This window comes from Triplophysa dalaica, chromosome 16, assembly GCF_015846415.1.
Source record: "Triplophysa dalaica isolate WHDGS20190420 chromosome 16, ASM1584641v1, whole genome shotgun sequence".
In the NCBI taxonomy this organism is placed as follows: Eukaryota; Metazoa; Chordata; class Actinopteri; order Cypriniformes; family Nemacheilidae; genus Triplophysa; species Triplophysa dalaica.
The window spans coordinates 9,185,899-9,213,247 of NC_079557.1; the positions used below are offsets into that span (position 1 = coordinate 9,185,899).

The 27,349-nt window shown below is 39.6% G+C and overlaps 1 protein-coding gene across 5 annotated transcripts in view; it reads right to left on the minus strand.

Annotated features, from left to right (window-relative positions):
* pcdh1b (protocadherin 1b) overlaps nucleotides 1–24,483 on the minus strand; it is a 146,471-nt gene extending 121,988 nt beyond the window's left edge. For 4 of the 5 annotated variants that reach the window (XR_008909317.1, XM_056770259.1, XM_056770261.1 and 1 more), the window contains exons 1-3: nucleotides 13,086–13,695; nucleotides 5,015–5,837; nucleotides 1,101–3,287 (exon numbers count right to left, since the gene is read on the minus strand). Coding sequence is in view for 4 of the 5 variants with exons in the window: in XM_056770259.1 (XP_056626237.1) it covers nucleotides 1,101–3,287; nucleotides 5,015–5,833 (3,006 nt within the window). In the remaining variant the exon portion in view is untranslated. Of the gene's footprint in view, nucleotides 1–1,100; nucleotides 3,288–5,014; nucleotides 5,838–13,085; nucleotides 13,696–23,801; nucleotides 23,882–24,372 lie in introns of those variants that run through there. The other variant, XM_056770260.1, reaches the window with a different exon arrangement.
* Between the last annotated feature and the right edge of the window lie 2,866 nt (nucleotides 24,484–27,349).

The window sequence follows — 27,349 nt, forward strand, 5'->3', positions numbered from 1 at the left end:
GCTTGTGTCCAACAGAACTGAACACAAAAGGGGAAAACACATACACAACAGCACACAGCTAGTTATTATAATTCAAAATATACAGTTTGCATAAGAAAAACTTCACGGTGCAATGATTGTCTCCAAAACTTCACCAATGAAATCCAAATTAACTGCTACCTTTGGTTTTCTTGTTTAGCACGGAAGAAGAAATCTATTTACAGTGTATGTGACATAAATCACAGCTGGGTACAAAATCCCAATGGTTAATATTTCAACAATGTTCGATGGCACACTTAGACATTTGTAGCTGATTCACATTATGTGATTTCACAATTACCCCAATAGAAAGGCACTCTCTATATGTTCAATTGAGATATGCGTGTCAGCAATCTTGCAAGTTATTCACTTTGACTAAATCTGGTCCCAATAACTTAAAGGTCTCTCAAAATGTGCCATGATCACATTCGAATATCATCAGCTTACCTTCCCTCTTAATTGTGTCTTCATATTTTGTATGTTCCTCCCTTTATCAAAAAGGGAAAGGATTAACCTTAAATAATCATTTTGGCCCACTGACAATGTGTGAAAATATCTTAAGCTAGCCTAACGAACAACATTAAAACAATGTTGTTTATATACGTTGCAATGTAAATCAAGTCAAAAAAATAAGGCACATCTGACTGGCCTGAAGTGTAGCACACCACAAATGAGTTTCATTTGCCTTTGTAAGACACCAAAAAATTGTCTTAACAATAAAGTGTAGAATGGTAAGACTGTGTTGTCTCCTTCATTGAAAAGAAGTTATAATTTAAGTCCTATACATCCTTCACATACTATAAACTGGCAAACAGGAAATAAAAAACGACAAAAGAAAAGAAATTGTGCAATCAAGTGACGTGCATGCTTTGTGATCAGTGCAGCTTTGGTCTGACATTCAGTTCCATCCCCTAATACATCCCCTTAGTCCACACCACGTTGCTGTGATATTCTGGGCTGTAACCTGTGCTGTGGTACCCTTGGCTGTGATACCCCGGGCTGTGGTGCCCTTGGCTGTGATACCCTTGGCTGTGATACTCTGGGCTGTGGTACCCCGCCATGCTTTGGAAGTTGTCTCCTACCTGTTTGGTGCTATATTTGGGAGGGTTGGCCTTGTAGCTGTAATCCGAATACTGGTCCGAGCCCGTGGAGTTGTTATCCCCGGTTCCTACAAAGGTGTTGGTTGCTGGCAGGTCCTGCACTGCTTGGTGTTTCTTTGAGGCAGAAGGTGACTGAGGTTGAAGCTGAATGGAAGGCAGAGGAGAATTAGACCGATAGTGTCGTCCCAGGTCAGGGCTCCCTGGAGGGTAGTTGAGCGGCAGGTGAATCCTAGGGCTATCTGTGACGCTATCATTCATGAGGTTGAACTTTAAGCCTTTTTGAAGACTTCCCCCCTCGTCCTCTTCAGATGGGTTGGCAGGCTTCGGAGCTTTGCTTTTCTTTGCCTTTTTGTTCTTGTTGCTCTTAGGTCCCGGTTTAGGGGCATATAAATCTTTGCTCTCCTTCTTGCCTGCCTGGTAGCCGCTTTTCTTTTCCTTCAGCATTACACGCCTGATAACCACTGCCACTACAATGATCAAAATGACCACCAAAAAGGCGCACAAGATTGCGACCAAAAGAATGTTACTATGCAAGTCCCGAGAATAGTCAGGATCTCCGGCAATGTCCATTTCAAGGGGTGTGTAAAGGCTGTGTCCAACAAGTCCTTCAACATGGGATACGTTGCCTATCGTCTCATTAACATAGATGTGGACCAGTGAAGTTGTCTGACGTGCTGGTGTGCCTTTGTCTTTAACCTTTACCACTAAGCGGTGGAGACCGATGTGTTTCGATGTGAACTCTTTAGCCAACGTAACCTCACCTTCTGGAGAAATGCGGAACAATCCGTGGGGATTGCCCCCTACGATACTGAACTCCAGTTCTGAATTCAACCCAATATCAATGTCTTCCGCCTCAACACTTTCTACATGAGTTTCTGGGCTCGTTCGAGGATTCAAGAACTTGTATGAGGAGTTGGACGGCTTAGTGACGTATGGAGCATTATCATTATCATCCAGCACATTAATGGTTATTCCCACATAAGAGGAACGTGGCGGGTCACCTCCATCGACGGCTTTGAGTCGGAAACTGTAGGTGCTTTCCTTTTCCCTGTCAAAGGAAATGGTTGAAAGAATTGTGTTCGTTCCATTCTGAATAATGAACTTGCCGTTGTCAGGTTCTACAGATAGTTGAACATGAGCGTTCTCGCCTTTGTCATAATCATTGACAGTCACCATTCCGACAGGACTAGGAGGCTTCATGTTCTCTTGAACTGAAAAGCTGTAGCCATTCAGCATAAATTTAGGATCATTGTCATTCCTGTCTAGCACCTTAAGAACAACGGTGGCTGTTCCTCTCAAGCTTGGCACACCTTTATCAGCTGCTGCAACCAAAAATTGATAGTGATCTAACTGTTCACGGTCCAACTGGCTCATCACTCGCACTTCTCCGGTGTTGGAGTTAATTTCAAAAAGCCCCTCAGGGATTGATCCACCAGTAATACTGTATATCAACTCTGCATTAGTTCCACTGTCCGCATCTGTGGCTACTACGTCCAGAACCTTGTCACCTGGTTGGTTCTCCTCAGCAAATTCCACCATGTACAAAGTGGGCGAGAAGACCGGAGTGTTATCATTCATGTCGGTCACTTGCACTTTCAAGGAGTTTGTGCTGGACAGTGCAGGGTTGCCGGAGTCCACTGCTACAATTTCAATCCTGTACTCTTTGATCCTTTCGTAGTCAAGCAGTGTGGTTGTCTGGAGGAAGTACTTCCTTTTACGGTCATTACCCATTTCGCTTGCTGAACGCAGTTGGAATGGTACGTCCCCTGCAACCACGCAGGTCACAACAGCATTCTCGCCCTCATCATTGTCAGACACCTCTACCAGAGCTACAGCAGTACCGATTGGCATGTCCTCTGATATGTTAGCAATGCCATCTTCATGCGTCACAAGGCCAATGCCTCGGATTTTGATTGAAGGTCTGTTGTCATTCTGGTCTTTGACTATGATGGTCACAAGGGCTTTGGAGCTCTTGGACTGGGGACCATTGTCTTTAGCTTGGACGTAGAACTTGTGTGTGCTCCATTCTTCACGATCCACCGTACCTTTAACGAAAATGATGCCGGTGTTACGGTCAATGCCGAGAAGCCTTTGAGCTGGTGCTGATGCCTGATGAATGCTGTAGGTCACCTCTCCATTGGGTCCCATGTCAGAGTCATTGGCCTTCACCTAAATAAATAAAAAACACAAAAATAAGAGATGTATTTCACACACATTCATTTAGAAATCAGATTATTACCATACATTTACACTAGGTTACAAAAGTAGATATCAGTGAACATATGGTCCTCAAGGATTTAGTTAGATGGATCTTCTTACCATAAAAAATAAGATAAGGGAGCTAACAGATAAAAAATGACGTCTATTGCATAAAACAAGTCATATTGTTTATCAGCTTGTCACATTATTCAAATACAGTTGTTCAGTCAGACTATTAGATTAGGACAAAGATCAGTCTAAGTGCTAATGAATAAACATAGAGAAAAGATTGGCATACTTGCCAAAAATGTTTCACACAACTAAAATAAGAACCAGAAGCTCATCCAAGAACTGCATTAAGCTAATAAAAAAACAAGATCTTCCATGAACTTAATATTAAAGACCACAGTACCCACACCTCTTTTTATTCCAGAAAACAGCTTGTGCTTTCATCATATTGTAAAACTATATGCTAAAAAGATAAGTTAGTAAAACAAGATTTTTTATTATTATTCATCATATATTTAAAACTAAATTGAGCAGCATTTACTCAAAGGAGTTTAAAGTTGCAAAAAGAAAGACTTCTACAAATCTTTCTAGTCTATTATGGACCTAGGAATCATTTATATATCACAAATTCATTATATGGCTTGATTGAACCTTTCCACCAAACAAGATTTTCGTTCATAAGATGTCTCTTTTCTGTCCTTGCTTGTGTATTAAAAAACACATGCTGTTTTAGACCATGTATTAGAGAGTCCAGCCATAATCTGAGGCAGTCATGAGATTATTCATGGTGCTTAAATTATTACTGCTCAATATGAGTCACTCCATTTCATCTGCCATGCAAACTGGGAATTCATTTCATTTAATGCATTTGAAGAGAATTTCTCTGAACAAGCTTCAACACTTTATCAGCACTTACAACCCTCTGAAATCATGAAATTAAGCAGTTTTGATACCACTACTGCTTATTTGCTTCTGAGGATGCCTATAAGACGGAAAACATCTCCCGACATGCTCTTTGAAAACAGCTTGCATGGATTGTTCAATGGAAGATTAACAGTCATTTAATTTTTTTGGACACTTGCTTCAGATTGATCTTGGAAAGCTTCCGGCCTTCACGGCTGTCCTAATCTTAGCAGCAGGTCCATTTCCACAACTATTCAACATGTTATTCTTACCACCAGTCAATACCTCACTCCGCTTTGTAAAGCTTGTTTTAAAGGAACTGTGAGGGATCAATCGATTGCCTGTGAAAATATGATTTGGCTTCCCCCATTTCTTCAGCATTAACCCTGTTGTGTGGGAAGAGAGGCTAAAACCCATCAGGATAACTGAGAATTCCATTTACAAAAGCTGATCAGGTTCTGTATGTGGGGCTTGAGTGAATATCTATTGCCCGGTTGTCAAATCGTCTCTTATATTACTTCATTGCGAAGGTTTGGGATAGTATATATTTGATTTTGTGTTTGTTCACAAAAGAGACTTCTGTAATGTCCCCATAAATAGTGGAAGTGTACATGTGTCTGACAGTTTTTCTAGTTTTTTTATATATTACATAAATTTGATTTGTTAGATCTTTGTGAAATAAGTAAATTACCTAGCAGGGTGATGTATTACTTGAGCATAACTTCAAAATATTATAAAAACATGGTGATTCTAAAGGAAAAGGGAACTAAAAGCAGAGTACTTACTTGTAGAACAGAATGACCCGGTGGGCTGTTTTCAGGCAGCTCACCCTCGTAGTGTGACTTCTCAAATTTGGGCGCGTTGTCATTGGCATCAGTAATGGAGATCCTGAGCAGGGCGCTACTCTGGCGGGGTGGAGAGCCGCCATCAACCACTTTTATGTTGAGGTCATACGAATCTCGCTGCTCTCTGTCCAGGTTACCCAATACAATAAGTTGCGGCAGTTTCTCATCCGAGTCTTGTGCCACTTGTAGGCTGAAAAGGTTGGCAGCCTCAGGGCCGGTTGTTAGCGTGTAATCGGCGATGCCGTTGCTTCCAGAATCCTTGTCGGTGGCCACCGGAATCGAGAAAAGCGCACCCACGTGTGTGTTCTCTGGGATCGACAATGTCAACACAGGCGAGGAAAACTGCGGAGTGTTGTCATTCTCATCCAAGATCTCGATGCGACCTTCGATGAGTCGAGGTCCAGTGCCTTTCATCAGGTCTGTAATAGATACCTCAAATTCGAGGAAACAAGGATCACCCTCGAAAAGGTTGCGACAGTCCTTAAGAGTCTCCCGGTCGATCGGGATCTCCGTGGTGTAGATTTCTCCCGTTTTGCCATCCACACGAAGGTAAGGAGCACCCACCTCGAGCTTGTAAAGGTGCCCGGTGTCTGGCAAGCCCTGGTCAGATGCCAGGCTGCCGATCAGCGTGTTGGGCGGCTGCTCCTCGGTCACCTGGTAGATGATGGAGTTGACAACGGAGCAACAGAGGAGAAGCAAAATCCACAGTAGCATGGCACTCCACTGTGACCACATTGCATGGGTACTCTGACACATCATCAGTCTGCAAAAGGGAAGAAAAAAACAAGAATTATAGCATAAGATTACAAAATGAATCATCATTCCTTCAATACAATCCTTCAAAGTGCCAAGATACCTGATACAAGATGTCAGTCACTTACTTTTATTGTGCCAAATTAAAGAGATTTAGGATTGACCGTGTCTTTATCTCTTTGGTTTTTTTTTGTGTAATTTTGCAAACCTTATGACGCAGTATTTACTCTGTACATACACATGACCTACATCCAAAATTTACTAAATGAAAGAATAAAAGTAATGAAAAATATTTTAAAAAGTTAAGGTACTTCTACATTTTTGTTCTACTTATTACTTGCTACCTTTTAAATCCCTATCTCATAATTTTGTTAAGATCAGTTAAAATTACATTACAGAATAATTTACAAAGCATGAACATTGTGAAAATGGAAACTGGGAAAAGGACAGATTAAGAAGATCGAACTGACATTTGGGTTTTATAATTATTTAATAATGAAATTTTGGAGTCTCCTTTTATTATAAAGCTCTCTTATTTTCTACTCGATGTACCGTTTTTCCTTCTTAACACAAATATCACATACTCTAAATAGACAGGGTGTGAAGATAAATGCTAATAACCAGATAAAGAAAAACAGCTTGAGCCACAAAATGCCATAAAAAGGAAAAAAAGACAAACGCATGACACTAGCAGTCTCTTTCATCTCCTGTTTAAGTCTCTAAGTTATTGAGGAGATCGCTGTAGTGTTCTTTTCTAATCTTTCAATGGCCACTTTAGCTGATTGCTATTCACAGCAAATGGCTCCCAATTTGCTTCAACATCACAGCCACGCTGTGAAAAAAAACAGGGATTCGGAGGGTGTCTTGACAACGTCCCCCTCCTGCAACCAAACATTAACAATCTAAGCATGAGTTACTTTAAAAGAGCACGGAAAAAGTACAATCAAATAAATAAACCGGTTTCGGTTTAATCCATCAAGTTTAAGGTCACGTTACTTTGATGTTTCCCGCTGAGGTAATTGCAGAGACCCCAATAACATATGTGGAATGTTATCCCACCAAGTTGTTCATGGGTAATGAGGCCAACCTGCTAGATTACCGTCCAGAGGAGACCGACACCTCAACCAGACCCGGCATAAACCAATGGCAATGTGAGAGAATTTAAAAGTGAATACAGAACCTTAGCATAAAAAAGCAGAATTTCATTGACTATGTTTGTGTTCCCATGACCACGAAACAGACTAAACTTCACCTTATTACTTCATGTGTTTGTTTAAACTGGACAAATATACTTAGTAAAATTACAGCCTGCAAAGTGGAGCAGCCATTTGGTGACTGACAGGAAGTGTGTTTTTCCACACACTCATCAGTATTGATTAGTTGTTCAGTGCATGTACCATTCAATATTGTTCCATTAGCAATACACAACACATCATGCCTTTTACGAATACATTAAAAGGAAGGATAAAACTACCATATGAAACACAAAGCCCTCTCTAATCCTCAACAAAATAATTTCACGTAGTGCCAATTGCATTCCTAATATCTCAACCGTGTCAAACGCTGAAAATGTATATGAATTAATAAAAATTTGCCACCAATTCGCTAATATGTAATATAGTAACATACTGCCATGTCCATCTGCCTGCCGCATGCAGATTTAACGCAAGCAAACAAATGAAACACCAGTCAACCAGTCAAAACACGCCGACCAGTTCACACAACTACAGCCATGCAGCAATGACAACGAAACCGCGACGGGAACAACTCACTAATGAGGCTGAAACAGAGGGAGGGATGTGTGACCCCGATCACACAATATGATGAGATCTCGACTTTTCTCACTAATTTCGCAGTCTAATTCTGAATCTGTCGAGACAGACGACTCTGGCATACTTTCCACAGGCTAATTAAACAGTGCGGGGCACAAATGGGGTTGGAGGTGAAAAATACCTCTCCTTTTAAAGCCTGAATGACCTGCTCATGGAGTTGGCATTTCACAGGCATCCGTCTGCTGATGTTTGTTTGACTTTTGTAGAGTCACAAAAAAGAGCTAGCATCAAAAAGCGGGGCAGGGACTTTAGAACTTTTTAAAAGTTAACCAAGCTAAAAAATCTTATTTGTTAAAAAAATGCAAGGGATCTATATATAAACCAAATCAAAACAACACTTTATCATGCCTTGGAAAAATCGACAAAGCTCAAAAACATCCTTGTTACATGAAAAGCGTGCGCATGTGAATCCATTTGTTGTGATAAATGGGTTTGAGAAGCTCTCACGACTTTCTGTCTCAAGGGTCCGTTGAAAAAAGTGTGTGATAAAAAGTCACTGCACACTGGGAACCCAGACGTGGCCAACTGGGCTTCAATGTGCGGCGCACATCCTTTCCCACACTCTGCTGTCCGGCTGTAAATACATGCACATGTGTATGCGTTGTACGTTTGTGAAACAACAGCAGGAAAGGAATCTCAGTGTTTGTGAACAGACATTGGGGCAATAGAAAATCTTACGAGAAACATGGCTGAATGCATGAAACCGAAAGGTGGTAACGGCCCTGTTTTTCTTCACCTTAAAACCATCCTTTGTAATGGAAATGTTGTGGCGCATACGAGTGGCACGCCTTTTAACGTCGGCAACATTTACAAGACACAGGGGACCTTAAGAGAGTCAAATCAAGTACTGGTTACCTACCAAACAGCCTTGCTTTCAGTTGTAGACAGTTAGTACTTGATTCTCACACAGGTACACAATAAACCAGCCATTACATTGACAATGGGCCATCGGTGGGGCCTTTCTTCACCTCCAAGCTTTGATTGTCATCATTACATGGTCAGAAATCCGATTTATGACAGCGCGATGCGCAAGCCCTAAATCAACAAGCGCTGTCCACCTCTCTAATAATGTCTTCAACTACAACATCATCGAGCAGCGGCGAACATCTCCTCGCTGGGAGACAGGCGTCACCAGAGAGCGGTATTTATGACTACTGTCATAATCCAGTGAGAATTTATACTCGGCTCTCAGGCTGTGTAGTCTAATTCATCATGTAGTGCTGTGTATAAGCTGGATGTCATTAATATAATCAATAGCTGTGAGGGCAGGGGAAGGTGTGGATCAGCGTTCCCCTCCGGAGCCTCACCATCAGCTCTTTGCGGATTATTCACAGTACATTTGGCCAGAAGTTTTGCATCAGCGTTTGGGGAAAGTGGCTCCTCTCTCATTTCCCGTCTTTCTCTCGCCACAAAAACCACATTATGTTCATTTCACACCTGCTCTCTTGTAACAACACCTCCTCCATCGCTCCCTCTCCATCCTTCTCTCTCGTACACGCAGGCAAATCTTTTTCGCCCTTCTGAGCCCTCTCGGAAGCACACGTATATACTGTCGAGCAGGCCATTGTGTTGTTGCGCAGGGGGAGGTTAACAGATTTAACGGGCTAATTACTATTCTAAAGCCTCCCCCGCTGACATGCTTTAAAATTGCTGTATGATGTTCTCTCTCTTTCTCGCTCTGCTTTTCTCTTTAGAGACCTGTAACAAGGAATTCTTCATTGTACCAAAGCTCACCCTCCTGTGCCAGCTTCACGTAGCTTCCTTCAGAAATGCCATGGAAATATGAGAAAGGCTCACCTCAGCCAAGATGCCCCCAGGTGGCAACCAGCGGGAAACCGCAAGGTGATTTTAGGGAAAATACCACGATAAAAGCATTTGCGTAACCGCCGCCGTTGGAGTCGGATTCTTGGAAGAATCTGACGTCATGGTAACATAGAGTCACATAGAGTCATTATTCAATGATCGTTCTAACCCCTCTACATTGAACATCCTGGTTTGGACGCGGTGATTAAAGAATTAAATTAAAGCTGTGACATTTATGAGGGTTCAGGAGTCAGCCCTTGTTTAAAGCCAGGAGAATGATTGACTAAGAGAAGGAAGTGTGAGTCCACCATCTATCCTACGTTAATGGTTAACGCGGTTGAACAGACCTTTCAGTATGTGACTCAAGTGTTCAGCTACCTCACCCTTGAAAGAAAAAAAAGGACCTCATGAAAGACTGTTCTCACTGTTACCCAAGGTGAACTGTTGGACTTTCGCTGGCAATCAAATAACACAGCTGATTAATCAGTATGAACTGCACAAACGGATTTCGAGAAGTAGAGAAAATGAAAAAAGTGTGTAGTGACTGCCTGTGAATACAACACTCACCGACACACACTTCAACCTTTCACTGCTCTTCCCTGGCAACCTTGTTTACAAAGGCACACAGCGGAGCTCACAGAAAACCCACAAAGCATCTTAAATGAAGCAGGTGACGTGCTACAACCTAAACCTTCTGACCAAATGCCTCCTCAACCCTATGAACGTCGAGATTCAAGAGCTGCGACTCTTGCATATGGTCGAGGATTGTGAAACCTGCTCCAACAGCTTCAGAGTCCACCTAAACCTTTGTCACACAAAAATCAGCCCGGTCCACTGGCATTCAGGCTCAATAGGCCACCAGCTTCACGACATTAAGTGACCCATTCAGGATGGGTGGTCCGAGGCCCCCTCCTTATGCAAGTGCGAGACACAGAGGATTACTTTAATTATTTCATTCAGCCATTGTGGGGCCAGATTAGTCTGCACCCGCTTTCAGACGAGATGAACTGCTGCCCCGCTGCCGTCTACCAGCCTGTTACACAGAGAGAGCCGGCCAGTCACAAGGCTGGCACACAAACTCTCACACACCCTTACACATGGGTAAACACACACTGCAATAGCTAATAGCTAAAACAAAGACTGGAGACTACTGTTAATATCATGGATTAACAGATAGAAAGACTTTATTGAAATTGTGAAAACAAGAGTAACATTTTTACTTAACATCTTTATGTACGTAACACTTCCTTTTGTTATCGAATCTTGTTCTAAACAAAATCGACCAAAATGGAAAAATGAACGAACTTTAGTTAAGCTTGATGATCGGTACTAGGTTTGTTATTTGGACGCCATTTTGATAACCCACACGTAACAGACCAACATTTATTTGAATAAAAATGTCTGGTTGTTTGAATGTATTAAAATCAACAATCTATATTCAAATTAATGTCAATGTTAACAGATTGGCTATGAATCGTCAAACACTTATAGATGTTAAGTCAAGTTCAACAGGCAGGAACAAATTCAAGAAATTTGCATTATTATATAGAGTGAAACCAACCTATGCGCATAAAACCAACGGAAATGTCTTTTGACGTTTTTTTGACAGTTGGGAAGAGTATGCATACAAAAAAAAAGTGAACATATTAATAAATATAAAACCAATAACATGGAGACTATTCGATGAAATCTTATTCATGGAGACTATGGGGATTATTCTGAAAGAAAGAAACTCTATCTTAAATCTGAACAACTTCCAAGAACTCGCAACTATTGTGTATCTGAGTAAACTGTATAGTGTGCATTGCAAGCTGCTGTTTAGTATCACCATTGCTTAATTTCATCCTTCTTTCATTCACATGTGAGTTAAATTTATTTTTCATTTACAGCATAATTCAAATTTAAACACTTGGGCTACACAGTGCTTCTTCGATAAAGTGATGTAATATCGCTACAATTTACCTAAGCCAGAGAAAACCTCCCTGCTGGCTGGATTTCACAGCCTATGTACGACGCTGTTTTAAAACATTTAAAACATTATCTCGCATAGATGAGTGGCTTAACTCCACGGACAATATTACATTAAATGTTTTATTGTTTTTTTGCGAGTGCATGACAATTTTCTCCTCTAATGTCGGATTTTCATGTTCTGTATGACTATTTAGTCACATGAACTCTGTTTAGACATTGTTATATCCTATCAGATGCTTGATTTTGCGGTTTGATTGTTCCCATGAGCGTCGGGGGTGAGATACAAAGACAGATCGGTACATTCACAAATTAAATAAAAGAACGGGTTTAAACGATCAATAATCTACTGGAGAAGCACTAGAATCTTGCCGGTGTGTGTCTGTGCTGATGCCGGCAGAACATGATCTCGGTGAGAGGAAGGGAAACGATTTATACCTGCGGATGAAGGCGACCGGGTCATTTGCAAGCCACAGCGGGCTTCTGTAAAATTTCACATCCGGCTAAACGCTTTGCCTACGAATGAAGTAGTTAGACCGCCGGACAGAAGGAGAGACATGCCCGGTCACAGCTGTGCGATCCACGCTAGAGTATCGCGTGTTTTCACACCTGTCTTTCGCTCGGACCAGAAAAACAGGTTTAAGAGCAAGCCGGCGACGGGAGCGGCCAGAAAGACGAGATTCCACTGTTGTGACAGGAACTGTTGGATTGTTTTGTCAATCAATACTAATGACTAGTGCCAAAGAAAGAGATACTATGTGTGTGTGTGTGTGTGCCTTACTAATCTACATTCAGAGGATACAGTTCACGAGAGATCCTAAAGACAATTAAGATCGGAAAGTATGCAGTACATGCGCAATGAGATCAACAGGTGTTGAGACGAGCGAGCAATACCCGAATTAAATAAACTTGAAAGTTTCTCCTGTGAATGCCCCTTATCACATTCAAATAAATACATTAATGAAACAAATAAACTACGCAGCAAATGTTTACTCATTTAACGACGGTGTTTACATACACTGTGTTTTTTGCAAGCACGTTGTATTTTTATGGAAGCCAATTTCCCTATTAGATAGTGGAGTTCCTATTAGGCAGAACGCGTGAGAATAGAGTTGAATGTTACATTTGAGGGCGCGGAATCGATTTTAAGTCTCTTACATACAGTTTCATTGACAGGATATATTCGAGATACGACGATAAAAAATATATGTATTTTTGGTTGAAATGTAATGACAAGTGTAGAAAGGTGAATTACTCGAGCGCTCGCAGTTTCTTTTATATAATCAATAGCAGCAGAGGATGTGAAACATGTCACATGTGAGCTAATCGACTCTGAGAACAAGCTGGGGATGTTAACTAGATGTGCCAATACAATTACGATATTTAAACTGAGACCTGCTTCTTTACTTCCACTGTTTGCTCAGGCATTATTGTATCATCTCATTGAAAATCTTTTCAAGCAATGTTTCTGAGGTCCATTAAAATGTGATGTGACAATTACGCTTTTAAGATACTCAAACACGTATTCTGTATAGAGACAATGTAGACGCGTGTAATAAATCATAACTCCCGTTGTACCCTCATTGCAACAGGAAATCGTCAAAAAACTTGCAAAAAACAAAAGGCCAGATGTAAATATTACAGTAAAAGTGTACCTTTACGGAAAATCACTCCTCTCGCTTCTAGTCTTGAGTGATGGAGCCGGGGCGACCGCCGCGTTCCCTCTCCACACCTCAAACCAAGCACTTTTGGTATCCAAAATTCAGCACCACCGCAATCCTTTCGCTATAAAACAGCTCCCTTTTCCCGCCGTCAGCTCTCCGTTTCTCTTTTAACATCGAGTGTCCGCTTAAATTGCAGTGAAAAGTCTCTTCGGTCAGAAAACAATATCGCGTAACTTGGCTGATGGTTACGCACATCTGAGAGAAGTGTCCTCTCTTTGCGCACGATAGGAAACCCTGAACCAACGTAACTCCGGACCGGGATCACAGCATCCCGAAACCTCCAATTCCACACGGTTTACGCAGACATCCTCCAAAACTTACTTCAATAAATTAGTGTGTTGTGGACGCCTGCATGTAGTAAAAACCGAAAAAACCTTCATATGTCCGGTAATGTCCAGTGCGCGCTCGTTCTCATCATCAGTTCGCCGTTCTGTGTTTTGTGACAGTTACGAAGAACGCCGGGAGTCGCGATCTTGCCGCAGCTTTCTTGCGCGTCTACACGGCGGACAGCCTATGTGAGAGTGAAGTGATTTCCGACCGATTGCGCTCGCTCGCTCTCTCTCTCTCTCTCCCATACACGAACATCATTTTGAACTGTCGAGGGCGGAGCTTTGTGGTACGTGTTTGTGTGGACTCCACAACAAAACCTTATTCGTATTTCCCCGTACATTACCAAGTGGCATACGTTCCAAGGAGAACAACTTTGCGTCTCAGAACCTCCGATTGTTCCCACTGATTATCATCCTGCATGACCCATGTAACATCAAGCGTGGAACCCGCGGGAAGGTTCATCTAAAATAAACATTTGAGGCAAATAAATACATAAATAAAATCAAAATGATATCTATCGCAGAATGATATACGATTTTGCATTTGGGCTTTTAAAATTTCCCCCAGCCTTACCCAAAAGTCACACACGTTGGAATAAACATACCAGGGACGTTTGAGAGAAATTTATTTGAATTGTTTCGGTTTTCAGTAATACAAAATATTGTTCAAAAGAAATAATCTGTATCAACACACCACGTGAAAAGGTATTATGCAGTTTATCATGCGGTCGTGAGTGCTCTAAGTAGAAAGGAGAGATCCAAAAGCCCCGCTGCACAGAAGCGCAGCAGGCAATCTTCATTGTTCTCTTAGCGGCATCTAGGGGTCAAAAGAGGAATAATCATTACACTGACTGCCGACCCAACGCACAACGTAACTGTATACATGACGTGCAGGAGATAAATTGAACAACGCTTACATTGTACTTTTTTGTTCTTTCACAGACAGCGAAGCATTTTCACCATCTGGTTTCATCATTGATGTATCGGACTCCGGTTTCACAGATGCTCAAAGGTTACTTTCAAAGACTACTTTCAGTTTAAAACAGTTTAATACAGTTTTATGCGTTGATAAATAATTCAGATATTTTACCTTAATTTTGATCTTAAATATGTAATGCAATTTAAAAGAAATACAAACCTGCTTCTGAAAAATTCAGGTAGATTAAATACATTACAACTTGGGCTATAAAATCACAAGCCAGATCTGTGCCCCAGTCCACACCACCCATGTCATATACAGTTAAAGCAATATAAAGGCATCCTTTTACCTTTTGATCAGTTCATCCATCACCGGATTTTCTGTTAACACTCAGGTCAGCAATTAAAACTCATGCTTTCATGACCTGGTCACATATTTTCAACTAAATGTGCTGCTATATGCTATATCGTGCACAATAAGGGCCATACAGACCGCATTCGATGCTTAATACAGCATATAAGGCTTACCTGTAGGTTGTATAGTTACAGGTTTTGACAATGTTTCTTGGAGCCATGAAATCTGAGCCATTTAACTGGAAAGGAACAACGTTTGTTATTTAAAATGGTACCTTTTCGGTGCAACACTGTGTATAGACCTCTTCTGATGACATAAACATGGGTGGTTTAATGCTGGTTCAGAAGAACTTCCTGTTTCAATTATATAAATGCTTGAACAAAATACAACCAACAGAATAAAACCGATTTAAAAGGTAAAACAAATGTCTTTAGAATTCATTTATACATGTTAGATTAAAAAGAAACCAGATGTGCTTTTGGACCAGTGTTTACATCTTGCAAAGTGCACTATGTTATCACTGTTATCATAACACTGTCTATATTATGACTGTTTTTGATAGCATTATATACTGAAGGTCAAATTCAGAGTGTGTGTTTAAAGACATCCTTGGCCCCTTAGCAGTGGCCATGAGCCCATGAAGTCTGATTCAGACACCATTTATTGCGACTCTGAGTGAGTTGAGCTAACTGCTAGACTGTTCATTTGCACTGGTTGGTCATTTTGTCTCAAGATGTAGATTATTCAAATTCAGAGACTGCCATTTTCCTCATTTCCTCAGTCGAATTACAGGTGCAGCACTCTGAAATTAGTTCACCTGCGCAGCTGAGCTCAGAGAATGGCAGCCTCGCACCTTTCCATTAAAAAGTAGGATTGTTTCCTCTCGTCTGTTTAACCAGCAGTGAGAGGATTATTTGCCACCATTAATAGCAGCAAAATGAGGGCTTTGTCATTCAGTGAGATTGCTTCACAATGAATAAGAACGTTTCTGTCCAGACCAGGAATGCTTGCGTGGAACGTGGGGTACCAGAAGCTCAAGATTTTATGAAGTCTACTGTCCTTTCGCCCTTCAGGTGTTTTGAAGTTCAATAAAGGCAAGTCACTTCAAGCACAATGGATTTTGATACTAGTATGTTTGCCTTGTAGTCAGCAGCATATGTTCGTGGTAGTGACGAAAATTGATAGACATGTGTTATCTTTACAGTGACAGAACAGGACAAACAAACACACACATTGAGAAGAACAGAAAGGAGAAATGGGGCCATTTGGAGCAGAATGAAACCATACTCGCATGAAACAGACACACAGGAGTCATACTTGTGGAAGGAGCCACCGTCACCAGGAAGTGCTTTGAGTAATCCATACCAATAAGACATTGTACATAATGTATGTAAGCAAGAAAATCTGATTCACACATTTACGCTACGGACTCATTTCGCTCACTCATTTTTGACCTTTGACTTCAATTTCAGCCTAATTTCAATGCTGGTTCACAGCTAGCTTTGACTCTTTGGTATGGAAGAGAAGGCAAAGGAAGCATTAGAGATTTAAATCGGGAAAAAAGAGCCCAATTTAGCACTGGCCCATGAGATAAGAGCTCCGTCAGCTTATCATATAACAAACAACCATCAGACCCGATCCCCCTGATACGCCACTGTTATTAACTCCAACAAGGGGATGAATAATTCAGCATGTTAATCTCTCTCTCAACACACAAACACAGGCAATCGCACACACATTAACATTTCATTTGCAAACACACATGAATGCATGGGCACAGCAAGGCCTATCTAATACAAACAGCACACACTTGTAAGCCAGTACGAAACACCAACATTTACATGGTGTCACATATATATACAATAAATTGGACACTTGACTTGAAGGGACAGTATGGAATCCAGCTGAGAAGGACGGTCATATGTCAGAGGGATAATTATGTTTGTTTGAAAGAACCTACTAAAGTTGAAGTGTGTAATTTCCTTGCCACTGCCAGACTTGCAAAAATAATGTCGGTTTTCAAACATGTTTCAAAGTCTCCAGCTGTCATTGTTTCAAAAAACAGATAAGGCCAAAGGACCAAGGATCTTGCATTTAAGACAATTGCAAAGTCCACACCACAACTTATTTCAACTTAACGTTGCATCGAAAACGCACAAACCCAACCGTTGGGTTATAAATTAACCTATTGATGGCTTGTTTCAACCCAAAATGTTGGGTTGTTTTAAGTTAACCCATTGTTAAGTGACGGTCAAATAAAAACAGTTGGGTTTGTCAGTTTTTCACCCAAAGCTGGGTTTAAATAACCCAATACAACAATAGTGATACACAGATATAATATCAAGTGGATTTTTTCTAGTTGATGAACAAAAAACAGCCAATCAAACTACATTCCTTAAGGGCTCATGCATCTAAAGTAGGGGTGGAACAGTTAAAAAAAAATCATGGTTCGGTTCATATTATGGTTTTCAGTTTGAATGTTTTTTCTCTTTTAACACTCCAGAAATCCCAAAATTCAGCACAAAATATAAAGCCCTTTTATCCACCATATACAGTATTTTGAAAAAAAGGTATTCTTAAGGTCATGTCATGTCATAAAAAAACTGAAAGAAGGAGGCAGCTTGAATTTATGCATAGACACGTTGTAAAACTCACAGCCATAAATTAAACCTATAGGTGAGATTCTGATTCAGGATGGGGGGAGTTGTTATTAAACTCAACATGCTTTTTAATTTATTTGTAAAAAATTGGTTTACAACGGTTGGCCTTAAATTCAAGCTTAGAACAATAACATTTATTTGTCAAATTAAAATAATCGCCTTTATTATCCCCACAGTTACTGCTATGATCTGTGGTTGTTCAAATACCGCGTGAATTAGAGGTTGCTCTTTCCTACCCCACAGATCTGAACGTTAGACTGTAAGCGACACTTTCGTTCATTTAGACATTTAATTCTAATCGTGGCAGATGTTATACATTTTGTTTAAATGGTAGGGGAAAAGGAGGCAGAATGTCCGCTGTACACGTGCTTGCGTTTGTAGTTGGTCCTCGCAGACCACATGACAGTGAGTGATTTGTGAGAAGACGGCTCCCGGTGGCTCCTGGTGCTGTGATGTTGCAGGCTGAGCGGCCTGTGCAGAGCCCCATTTTATAAGCGGACATGGCAACTAGCCTATGCTGCAAAGGTTCGCTACTGTCTGTGCCAAATGGGAAAAAGCATGTTGCGCATATACGGACCGAACAATACATGCGTGTCTTGAACTGTGACAGGTCAATTGAACGTTACAGATTTTTTTCATAACCCGTTCCATCCCTATTTAATCGGATAGTTCACCCAAAAATGAAAATTCTGTCATCATTTACTCATCCTCTTATTAACTGTATGATTTACTTTCTTCTGGATAACACAAAAGAAGATATTTTGAATAATGTTGGTAACTGAAAAATGGCGATATTGACTTTCATTGATTTTATGCAATATAACGGAATGAAATGGGTACTGGTTTACCAACATTTTTCACAATATCTTCCTTTGTGTTATGCAGGAGAAAATAAGTCATACAAGTTTGAAATGACAAGAGGGTGATTCATTTTCCATTTTGGGGTCTACGATCACTTAAAATGTGAAACAGCAGCACACAATCTTGGAATAAAATGATTGTCTGTTTGTGTGCCTACTATAATAATCGTTTTCTTTATAGTTATCTTAGTGTGAACAAGTGTTTAGTCTGTCCTCAAAATGACACATTTGGTTAAACCAATGTCGATGTCCATCCCATTCCAGACACAAAAATATTTCAATAGACTCAATTACCTCAGTGCTATGAGAGCTGAAGTAGCTTAGCTGGCGGAGAATTTAGCGAAAGTATGTCATCTCCCCATGTGCAGATAGTCTATATTTTTATGTCTTAATGTACTTTTTAAAACCTAATTTCCTATAACAGATTTGTTGTTTACTGTTATTTATTATAAAACAGTTTATTCCTACATGCTAATTGAGCTCATACGTTTTTGTCCTTAAATTGTAGTACTTTGAATTGATCTGATCTGACAGTGAGATGCATCATGTCTATTAAGCAGCAATAAGTGGAAGTATGTGCTTGCACACCATCGAGGATTGTTGAATGTCTGTCAGTAGTGCACAAACTACAAATAAAATTAGCAGTTTGTCACTTTAAGTTTGATCTATCCTCCAATGAATAAGATGCTTTTGAATAAAGATGCTTGTGTTTGTCGTTTATCTAGTTCTTAGTATGTGTTTTCAACGGTTTTAACTCGCATTTAGTAATTTCACTTTCACCTTATATTCAACCACAACATATCAACATCAATCTCTTAAGAGAGACATAGATTATTGGATTGCTTTATGTATATATATAATATGTGATCAAATTTTCTATCACATTCACTCTACAGTTTCAAATCGATTTTAATGTTGTTACTTTATTTTGCTTGTAACTGATCAAGCATCAAAGACTGGTTTTCCAATTGGGAATCAATCAATCTGATGCGTTATGCAGATCTGATCTCCTTTGAGTCTATGCGATTCCCTGTTGCGAAAGCCGGTTAACACTTATAAGATGCTATGCGATTGTGTACATCAATCTACAGAAGTAAGAGCTGTTTTGTCTCTCATCAAGTTGTTCCAAGAAGCTTCACTCACTTAAGTGTTTCAGAGGCCATTTTTGGCCAATTGCCAGCATTATTCATCCATGACGCCTAGCACCGACCTGGACATTTAGCTTGTCAAAGGCCCCAGGTAATGTTGGCGAGCAGTCATTTTCACAGGCACTGCACAGGTCAGACCACGATGCATCAACCGTGAACGCTTCCTTTTAATTCAGTTATTCGCATACCTGTGAGACTTCGAGCGGTCACAGTGACAGAGCCTTCAAACGATCAAAAAGCACCTATAGGGCGACCCTCCAGAAAGCTCGGAGAGAATGGTGACCTGCGTTTAATCGCTGAGAGAGTTGTTCTTGGAGGACGTGTGTAATTTCACGTTTTTTGTGCGCAACTACACTCATCAACAAAACCCCTTTAGTCAGTGGATATGGGAGTGCAACCACCCATATCCTCCATCTCGCCCTCCTCTTCACTGATGCCTGAGTGACATTTAGATAAAGGTGAGAGAGAAAGGCCCAGCTGAGCCGCTGCCCGTCGCCAGGGTAAATTCACTGCGCCCTTTCAGCGACTCGGAAGTCAAATTATAGCTTGCGGTCTGACATTTCCATTGTATTGCTAGAGTGGTGTTTTATTCTCCTAATTAGGCCATTAGGTACATCACTGATCTTGCACCTAGAGATGGCCGGTACTAATAAAGAACAGAGAAACTGAAGGAAGATATGAAGAAAGAAGGATGCGTAAAGGGAAACCAGGAAGCAGGAGGAGGCTTGATAAAACCTCCCTGTAGCCTTTAGAACGGCGGCCCTGGGAAACCAAAGCAGAAACATGGCTCTGAACTGAAAGATGAATAGATGAAGTATAAACAGCGAGAGATTGAAAATAAAAAAAAGAAATAGAGGAAAAAGCGTGGAGGTGGCAAGATTTAAAAATGAATACAGCAGACCTTTGCTCAACAGTTTTAGAAACTGAATATAAAGAGAGAAACAGGAAGAGAGAAGGATCCGGTTATGACTTCACAGTGGCACAGGTGACAGAACAGACCATGCTGTGCTGTACTCGACTGTACATTCACATCGGATATTTATACACACTCACTCGAATATCAATCCCTCTGTATAATTGGACACAGCTTGTGATGAAATATCAAACCAGTTCCTTAGGTTGGACTTTTAGGACTTCCTGTATGTAATTCCTGTAAACCGTCAGAATCTAGCAATCAAAGTGCAAGCAGTAATTAAGAGGGACTACTCTGCTTCACGTCGTGTGGTTCTTCGCCTCCATGTCATGCATTAAAATCCTTTTAAAATACTACACAACAATCTGAGCCCAACTTCAATCTACTCAGTACCATAACTTAAGCTTTTGTAGTCGGCACAATATTAGCCACTAGCCATTCCTTGGTTAGATGGATGGAAAGACAGATGGAAGTAATCATGACAACGCTCTCCCATCCCATGAAACCCTCAGTAATATTTCCTACTCTAGTAGCTACTTGACAGAAGGTTCCTTATTATCTTAAAAAGGTTTGATCTGAACGAGTATGCTTAAATGTCTGAAATAAGTTTATTTGTAGACAAATATATAAATGTAATTTGGCAAGCAAAAACAAAATTCATGTAATAAAATTAAATAAATATATTGTTTAATATCTCCCATGAAACAACCAAAAGATGCTAAATGCCAGAAGGTGTATTCATATTCCCTTTGTGTTATTTCCCAGTTTTGAGTTAGTGAGTTAAGCCGTTGGCATACTTCTTTTTTTACATTTACGCGAGCAAACGCGTACAGTCGAACGAATGCGCATTGCGACATATTGCAATACCTAACCGGGCCGGAAGGAATCGCTGCTCCCATGACACTTAATTACTTCAAGAAATGGAAAACAAATTCCGGCGGTGCGTGTACAGGAAGTGCATACTATTCTGTACGCTTTCCCTCACGTACGCGTAAAAAGGGAACTATATCAAAGTGTTTTAAAACCATTGACCTGTAGTGTAGCTTAAAGCGACCCTGCACCGATGTGTCATGCATTCTGACTTCTTTACAATGTAAAACGTGCTGTCTTCTCATGCTTAACATGGTCAACTTGTCAAAAATTGAGTTGGGCGTATAACGTAGTATTTCTGTTCTCAATACACTCCCGAGCGATCGTACAGGTTTCGGAAAGTTTTTTTTCCAACATATTAAACTGTTTTGTAACAACTTTTCTTAGTCCCTTTTTTGGACACACGGCAGTAAGGAGAGCAGAAGAAGGAGCATACGCAGGCGTCACTTTCACTTGTAAGCAGGAGAGAGAGAGCATACGTTCGTGATCTTCGGGTGTTTGTTTGTTCACTGCATTTGAGTGATGAATGTTATGTAAACTGTAGATATAACGCTGGATTTGGAGATCATTTGAAACTGATATATGGAGCTGTCCCAGCGCTAAAAGATGCCGGACATGAACCGCATGCAGTAAGTGAAACTTATGTCTGTGTTTTGTTAACAATGGGTGCACTGTGCTTTGGTTCAACCTACCCCTCTCCCCCGCACGTGCCGTATGTTTTCGTAAACAACCGTAGAGCTGTATCTATCTTTTATAAATGTGATCAAAGTAAATCCTCTTTGAAGATACAAAGTATGCAATACTACTCTATAGGTACTCAAGATTAATATGTGAATGGCAGAAACCCCTTGTGTTACGCCCACTTTAACTACTTTGAAATGAGTACCTGAGACTTTACAAACTCTAAAAACTTGGTTTAAAAATTGTTTACTAACACTATTTGTTTAGGGGATGGCATAATATTGTGAGAAAATAGCATCTGTACATAACAGTATAATCAATTTATAATACGCTATGATCATTCTCCGTTATAACAGGGCATTTGTTATGTCAAAGGGTGTGCCTTACAGCTTACATAATGATTTAAATATGGCTTTTCTCATCTAACCAAGCCATTAGAAGTTTTTGTGTGTAAGCATTATTAATGGAAAAAGGCGATAGCTAATTAAGGAGTGTTTGAAAGGCCTTGACCTTTTTGTTGACACTCTGTAAATCATAACTATGAGGTCAAAATGTGATATTAATTTTCTTTTGTAGAGTACCTGCTAATATACTGGTGTGATGTTGCCAGGTAAGGTGAGAAAATAGGATGTTTACTAAACATTTTTTTCCTTATTAGCAAAACAATTAAGGAAAATTCTGACCATTCTCATCGAAAATCCATTTTAAAAATAATCTGTGGTGCATTTTAAAAGTAACCAGTCAAACTGTCTTTTATAAAATAATTACATTTGCACAAGCCAAACAAACATTAACAAATGATCTTTACCTAACGTTGAGTACGTCTCCATGGTAACCATGGACTTTCACACAGCGTTGAAAGGATAGGATGAAAAAGGTGCAATTCAGTATGCAAATGAGCATTAATTGTGATGTAAAAAGTGCTTAATTGTGTTGCGCTCGGCCATGGCGATAAATGGAACAGTGTGTAAACAGATGTGAGAAGGGTAAGACATAGATTGGTGACCGGCACTCTTCATTCTGTTTGTTTGACACATGCCCTTATTCCACATGATTTATATGTGCTGCCTTGTCAGGCCATTATCCTTGTAAACAACATGATCGATTCCGTTCATATGCACCCGTCTAATTTTTACTCTCTCTGACTTTCACCTAACCTCATGAACATTTTCTATTGTGTTTCATACATATAGAGGCGCATAGTTACATCACAGTTAAACTCATCATACCTTCTGTGTGAAACATTTTTTCCAATCAAGCGTACATACTTTTCTTCCCTAAGTGTTGATGCTTCACGCAAATATGTGGACTGTATAATTGTAGTATGCAGTTGTGGTATGATGACATGAGTACCCTTATAGTACCCGGGTGGTATACACCTTTTTAGCTATTGCCCACAATCCATTGCAATAGGGAGAAGTTTAGTGAATGTACACAGAGTTAATAAATCAAATAACATATAAAAAAGTAAAACACTTCACTGAATTTAAACATTATACAGTAAACATTACATAATAAATAATGAATAAAGAAAATCTGAAATGCAATTTTGATTTTTTGTGGTTGTATTGCTGCACCTCATTTGGCATTGTTGGAAGTATAGGCCGTGTGTTCTACACCCAGAGAACACATAACGTTTTATAAAATAAAATGTTACACTGAATGCACACTTTGAATAAAAGAGTTTGCCAAATGTGTAAATGTAAATAAATGCAGTCCTAAATGCCTAGGATAAAACATCTTAAGTGAAATTTTCCCTTAAGTGTGCCCTTAAATTTACCTTAAGTTTTACTTAAGTTATTCTCCTATTGTCTTCGGTAAAGGGAAATCACACCTTAGGTGTCACACTTAAATTTTAAGGTGCTTGATTTAACCGGGCAGGACCCTGTCCTGCAAGGTCCATTCAAACTTACCATGACGTCACTCTACAGTCTGCAGCAAGGCCTTTTCTCTGTATTTTTAACCACCTTCCACTGCAAATCAAGAGTGTTCGCTGAAAACAAGGACATGACAATGTAGACAAGCATCCGAACGTTCTCAAAATGTTTGCTACAGATGCGAAAACGCAGAAAATATCGGAGGCAGAATGTAATTGGATTGACACAACGTCAGGTCATGTTTTATCTTAAACGTGCGGACATTTCTGACGCAAAGTTCTGACTCAATGTAGCCTACCCTTAATGCTGCATTCGCGTGATCTCGGAAATTCGTTAATTCCTATGTTACCGATGATTTAGTAGCATTGATACATATAAGGTATCTGCTTACATTAAAAGAGCACCGTTCCATAAATTATTTCCGGGTTGAAGTGGGAATTATCGAAATTCCGAGAGCACGTCAAGGCAGCTATATGCGGAAAGGCTTATAAACGCACAATCAAACATGACAAATATAAACAGTTTTCCATGCAGGCAGAACACGCTTTTCACATAAACAAATAGAAAATAAGTAATAAATTGAGATCGACAACAGATTAAAGCTTACCTGAAGAGTTTCTTTGGAGATGAGAACTTTATGCGTATGATGGAGTGCTTTTCTTATAACTGTAAATTCCGATCTACAAATGAATCGTTCAGTACATTTTGCGAACGAATTTTGACCCACCTGCTTCATGGTTATCAAATCAGATTACAGGATCTACATCGTACCAACCAATCAGAAAGACTGAAGGCAGTTCGTTAGGAATTGATTCAAAAGAACGGATTACATTTTTTCGAGCCCCAGGTAACACACTTCTGCTACTGTTATTTTATTACGGGTAGTCAAAAAAGCTCTTTATTTGAAACGAACCCAATTAAATTGCTTTATTATTAAAACGGTAAAAAGTTAAGTCCATGAGAGTAGTTGGACCGTATTGTAACGTTAAAACTCTTCTCGTAGGATGTTTAACAAAGTAACAGTATTTCAAAAGCCAAGCATCCGGATGTTAAAAGTTCATTAAGACCCATCGCTTTCAACGACATGCTCACTTACAAGTGTCGTCTCTGTTTTGGTTTATGGTAAATATTTCACTTTTCATCCAGTAACTTACTATAGGTTATTTGTGTTCAGCTGCATACGAACGGAGTGACGCTGCTCGCCATTTGACCGATTCAATGAAAAGAACCGATTCAATGAAAAGAACCGATTCAATGAAAAGAACCGATTCAAAAGAACGATTTTTTCAAGAATCGATCATCTCACGTTATGTTTGTAAAGTGGACAAGGCAACCATGGATTTTAATATAGAAGGGTTCCATTTTGTATTTTTTTTACCATTTGTTTAGTATATCATAGTAGAAAATAGGTCCTGTAGGAGTGAGACAATGGTCAAATTTGTAGGTACCGTGATTTTACTAAAGCAGTGTAAAAACTACTGAGGTTAACACCTTTTGTAAGAAATGTAATTCAATAAATTGTTATTGTACTACTGACTACTGTATTTCAAGTTAGACACTTTGATATATAAAGGAGTGTTTCTGTCTGTATGATTTTGTAGATATTCACAGAGGACCTTCTCTTGTTGCTGAAAATGGCCAGTGGCCCATAAGGGGTAGCAATGATGCTTTGGGGCTTTGAGGGTGTGCAGAGAAGTGATAGACACACACTAGTGGCTGCAAGTGTTGCAGAACTTCATAGGAGTAAGAGAAGGGGGGAAAGGTATCCCTTCACTCTGAACACCACCCTGAAACATTCAGCATCATTTTTTTTAAACATCAGTGAAAACTACTCTCAGTATAGCATCCATTTACGCTGGATTGGAACGATGAAATTGGGAAATGAAAAATGTTTTGCAAAAAATTGCTCAAATTAGTTTTTCCCATCCTGTTCAGTTTACCAGATGTAAAGATGGAGGAAGATAAATGAATGAATTGTGCATAATTTCCTATATACCATATCATATTGTAGGACATTAAGGTTTCATCCTTGTTGTATAGTAACGTTCGCCTTCCTAAAGAGTCCCAAAAGATCCCTGTGTAATTAAATAATGGCACAGACGTTCACATCCATACTTTGCGGACAGATAAGTGTTGTGTAATGAACCGTGGCTCATTTGGTACTAGCAACCACCCTCCCCAAACCCATATTAAATTAGCAAAAAGCTTGTTCCGGTGCAGCAGTGGTAGTTACAGTAAAATTTTTGAAATATCTTTTTTCCCAGCATTTTGTTCCACTGTAATGTGACTGATGACATTGGCAAAAGCAGCAGGCTTCAGATCGAGGGTGCACAGAATGTAGATGAATGGGAAAGGGAAATGCGTGCATGTGTGGGAGAGAGGGAGGGAAAGGTAGAGTCGCTGCATGGATTTAATGCTAGTATCCATCACCCTCTACACATAAAGTATGTGGGGGAGTGTATGGGCCTTTAAGAGGTTATTACACACGCTCTTTTCCACTGCAGGGACCAAACACACTCAGAGTCCAACCTACAGCAAAGATGGATTGCATCGAGTTATCTCATCTGAAATAAAAACCAAACAAGCACTTCATCTTCAAATGTAAAACGAAAACCACGCTGCGCTCATGTAAAGCCTGGTGCTGGTGACTATATGATACATGAAACAATACATTAGCTTCCCTGCATGTGTGGCTGAGGAACAGGGCTGAGATATTGCCTTTATCATGGAGTTAGCAAATGTTTGTCTTGTTATTGTAATGGTATTAAGTGATTTTTATATACTGTGAGGTTTTAAGACCCCTTAAATCAAAATTAGAGTTTAATGGCTTTCACTACTTTATGTGTGTTAGCAGTAAACCTTTTACAAATTTAAATTTAACATTTAGGGGCGGTTCCCGGACAGGGATAATCTTGAACCAGGACTAGTCCTTACACTGAAAAAAATGTGTTTGCCGCTTGTCCAATTGGATTAATTTTAATAAATTAAATCAACATTATTTAAAGTTATGTTACTTAATCCATTCATATTGGCGCTACATAAATGATTTGTGTCGTGTTAACATATATTTGCTACAACTAGGCAGATGATTTATATTTCCCAGCATGCTTTGCGTAAGACTGCATTTTGAGTTATTTATTTTTCATTATTCATTAAAAATAAACACTTGTTTGGTTTTAATGTTCATTTATCTTTGAGATTTAGAGGAGTTTGTTATATTTTTAAGTTTTGTGGTTACCATTTTTAAGAAAAGCGTTGCTTTGCTTAGGTTACATTTTTGAATTAGAATTTCTGTTAACCTTGGTTAACTTCAAATCTTGTTAGAGATAAAATAAAATGTTATGTCACATTAATTAAAATCACAAATGTTGAGATCGTGAAATTAACTTATGAAATGCAAACATTTAAAATCGTGTTTGTTTAACATTATTTTATCTAGTAGGCATTGCGAAATAAAACATAATTAACATGACATATTTTTTTATGCATTGCAAAAAAAGATTATAAAGAATCGCTTCAATTAAACTAGATTTAGTTGGAGCAATGTAATTCAATTTTTTGGAAAAGTTTTCCTTAATTTAATT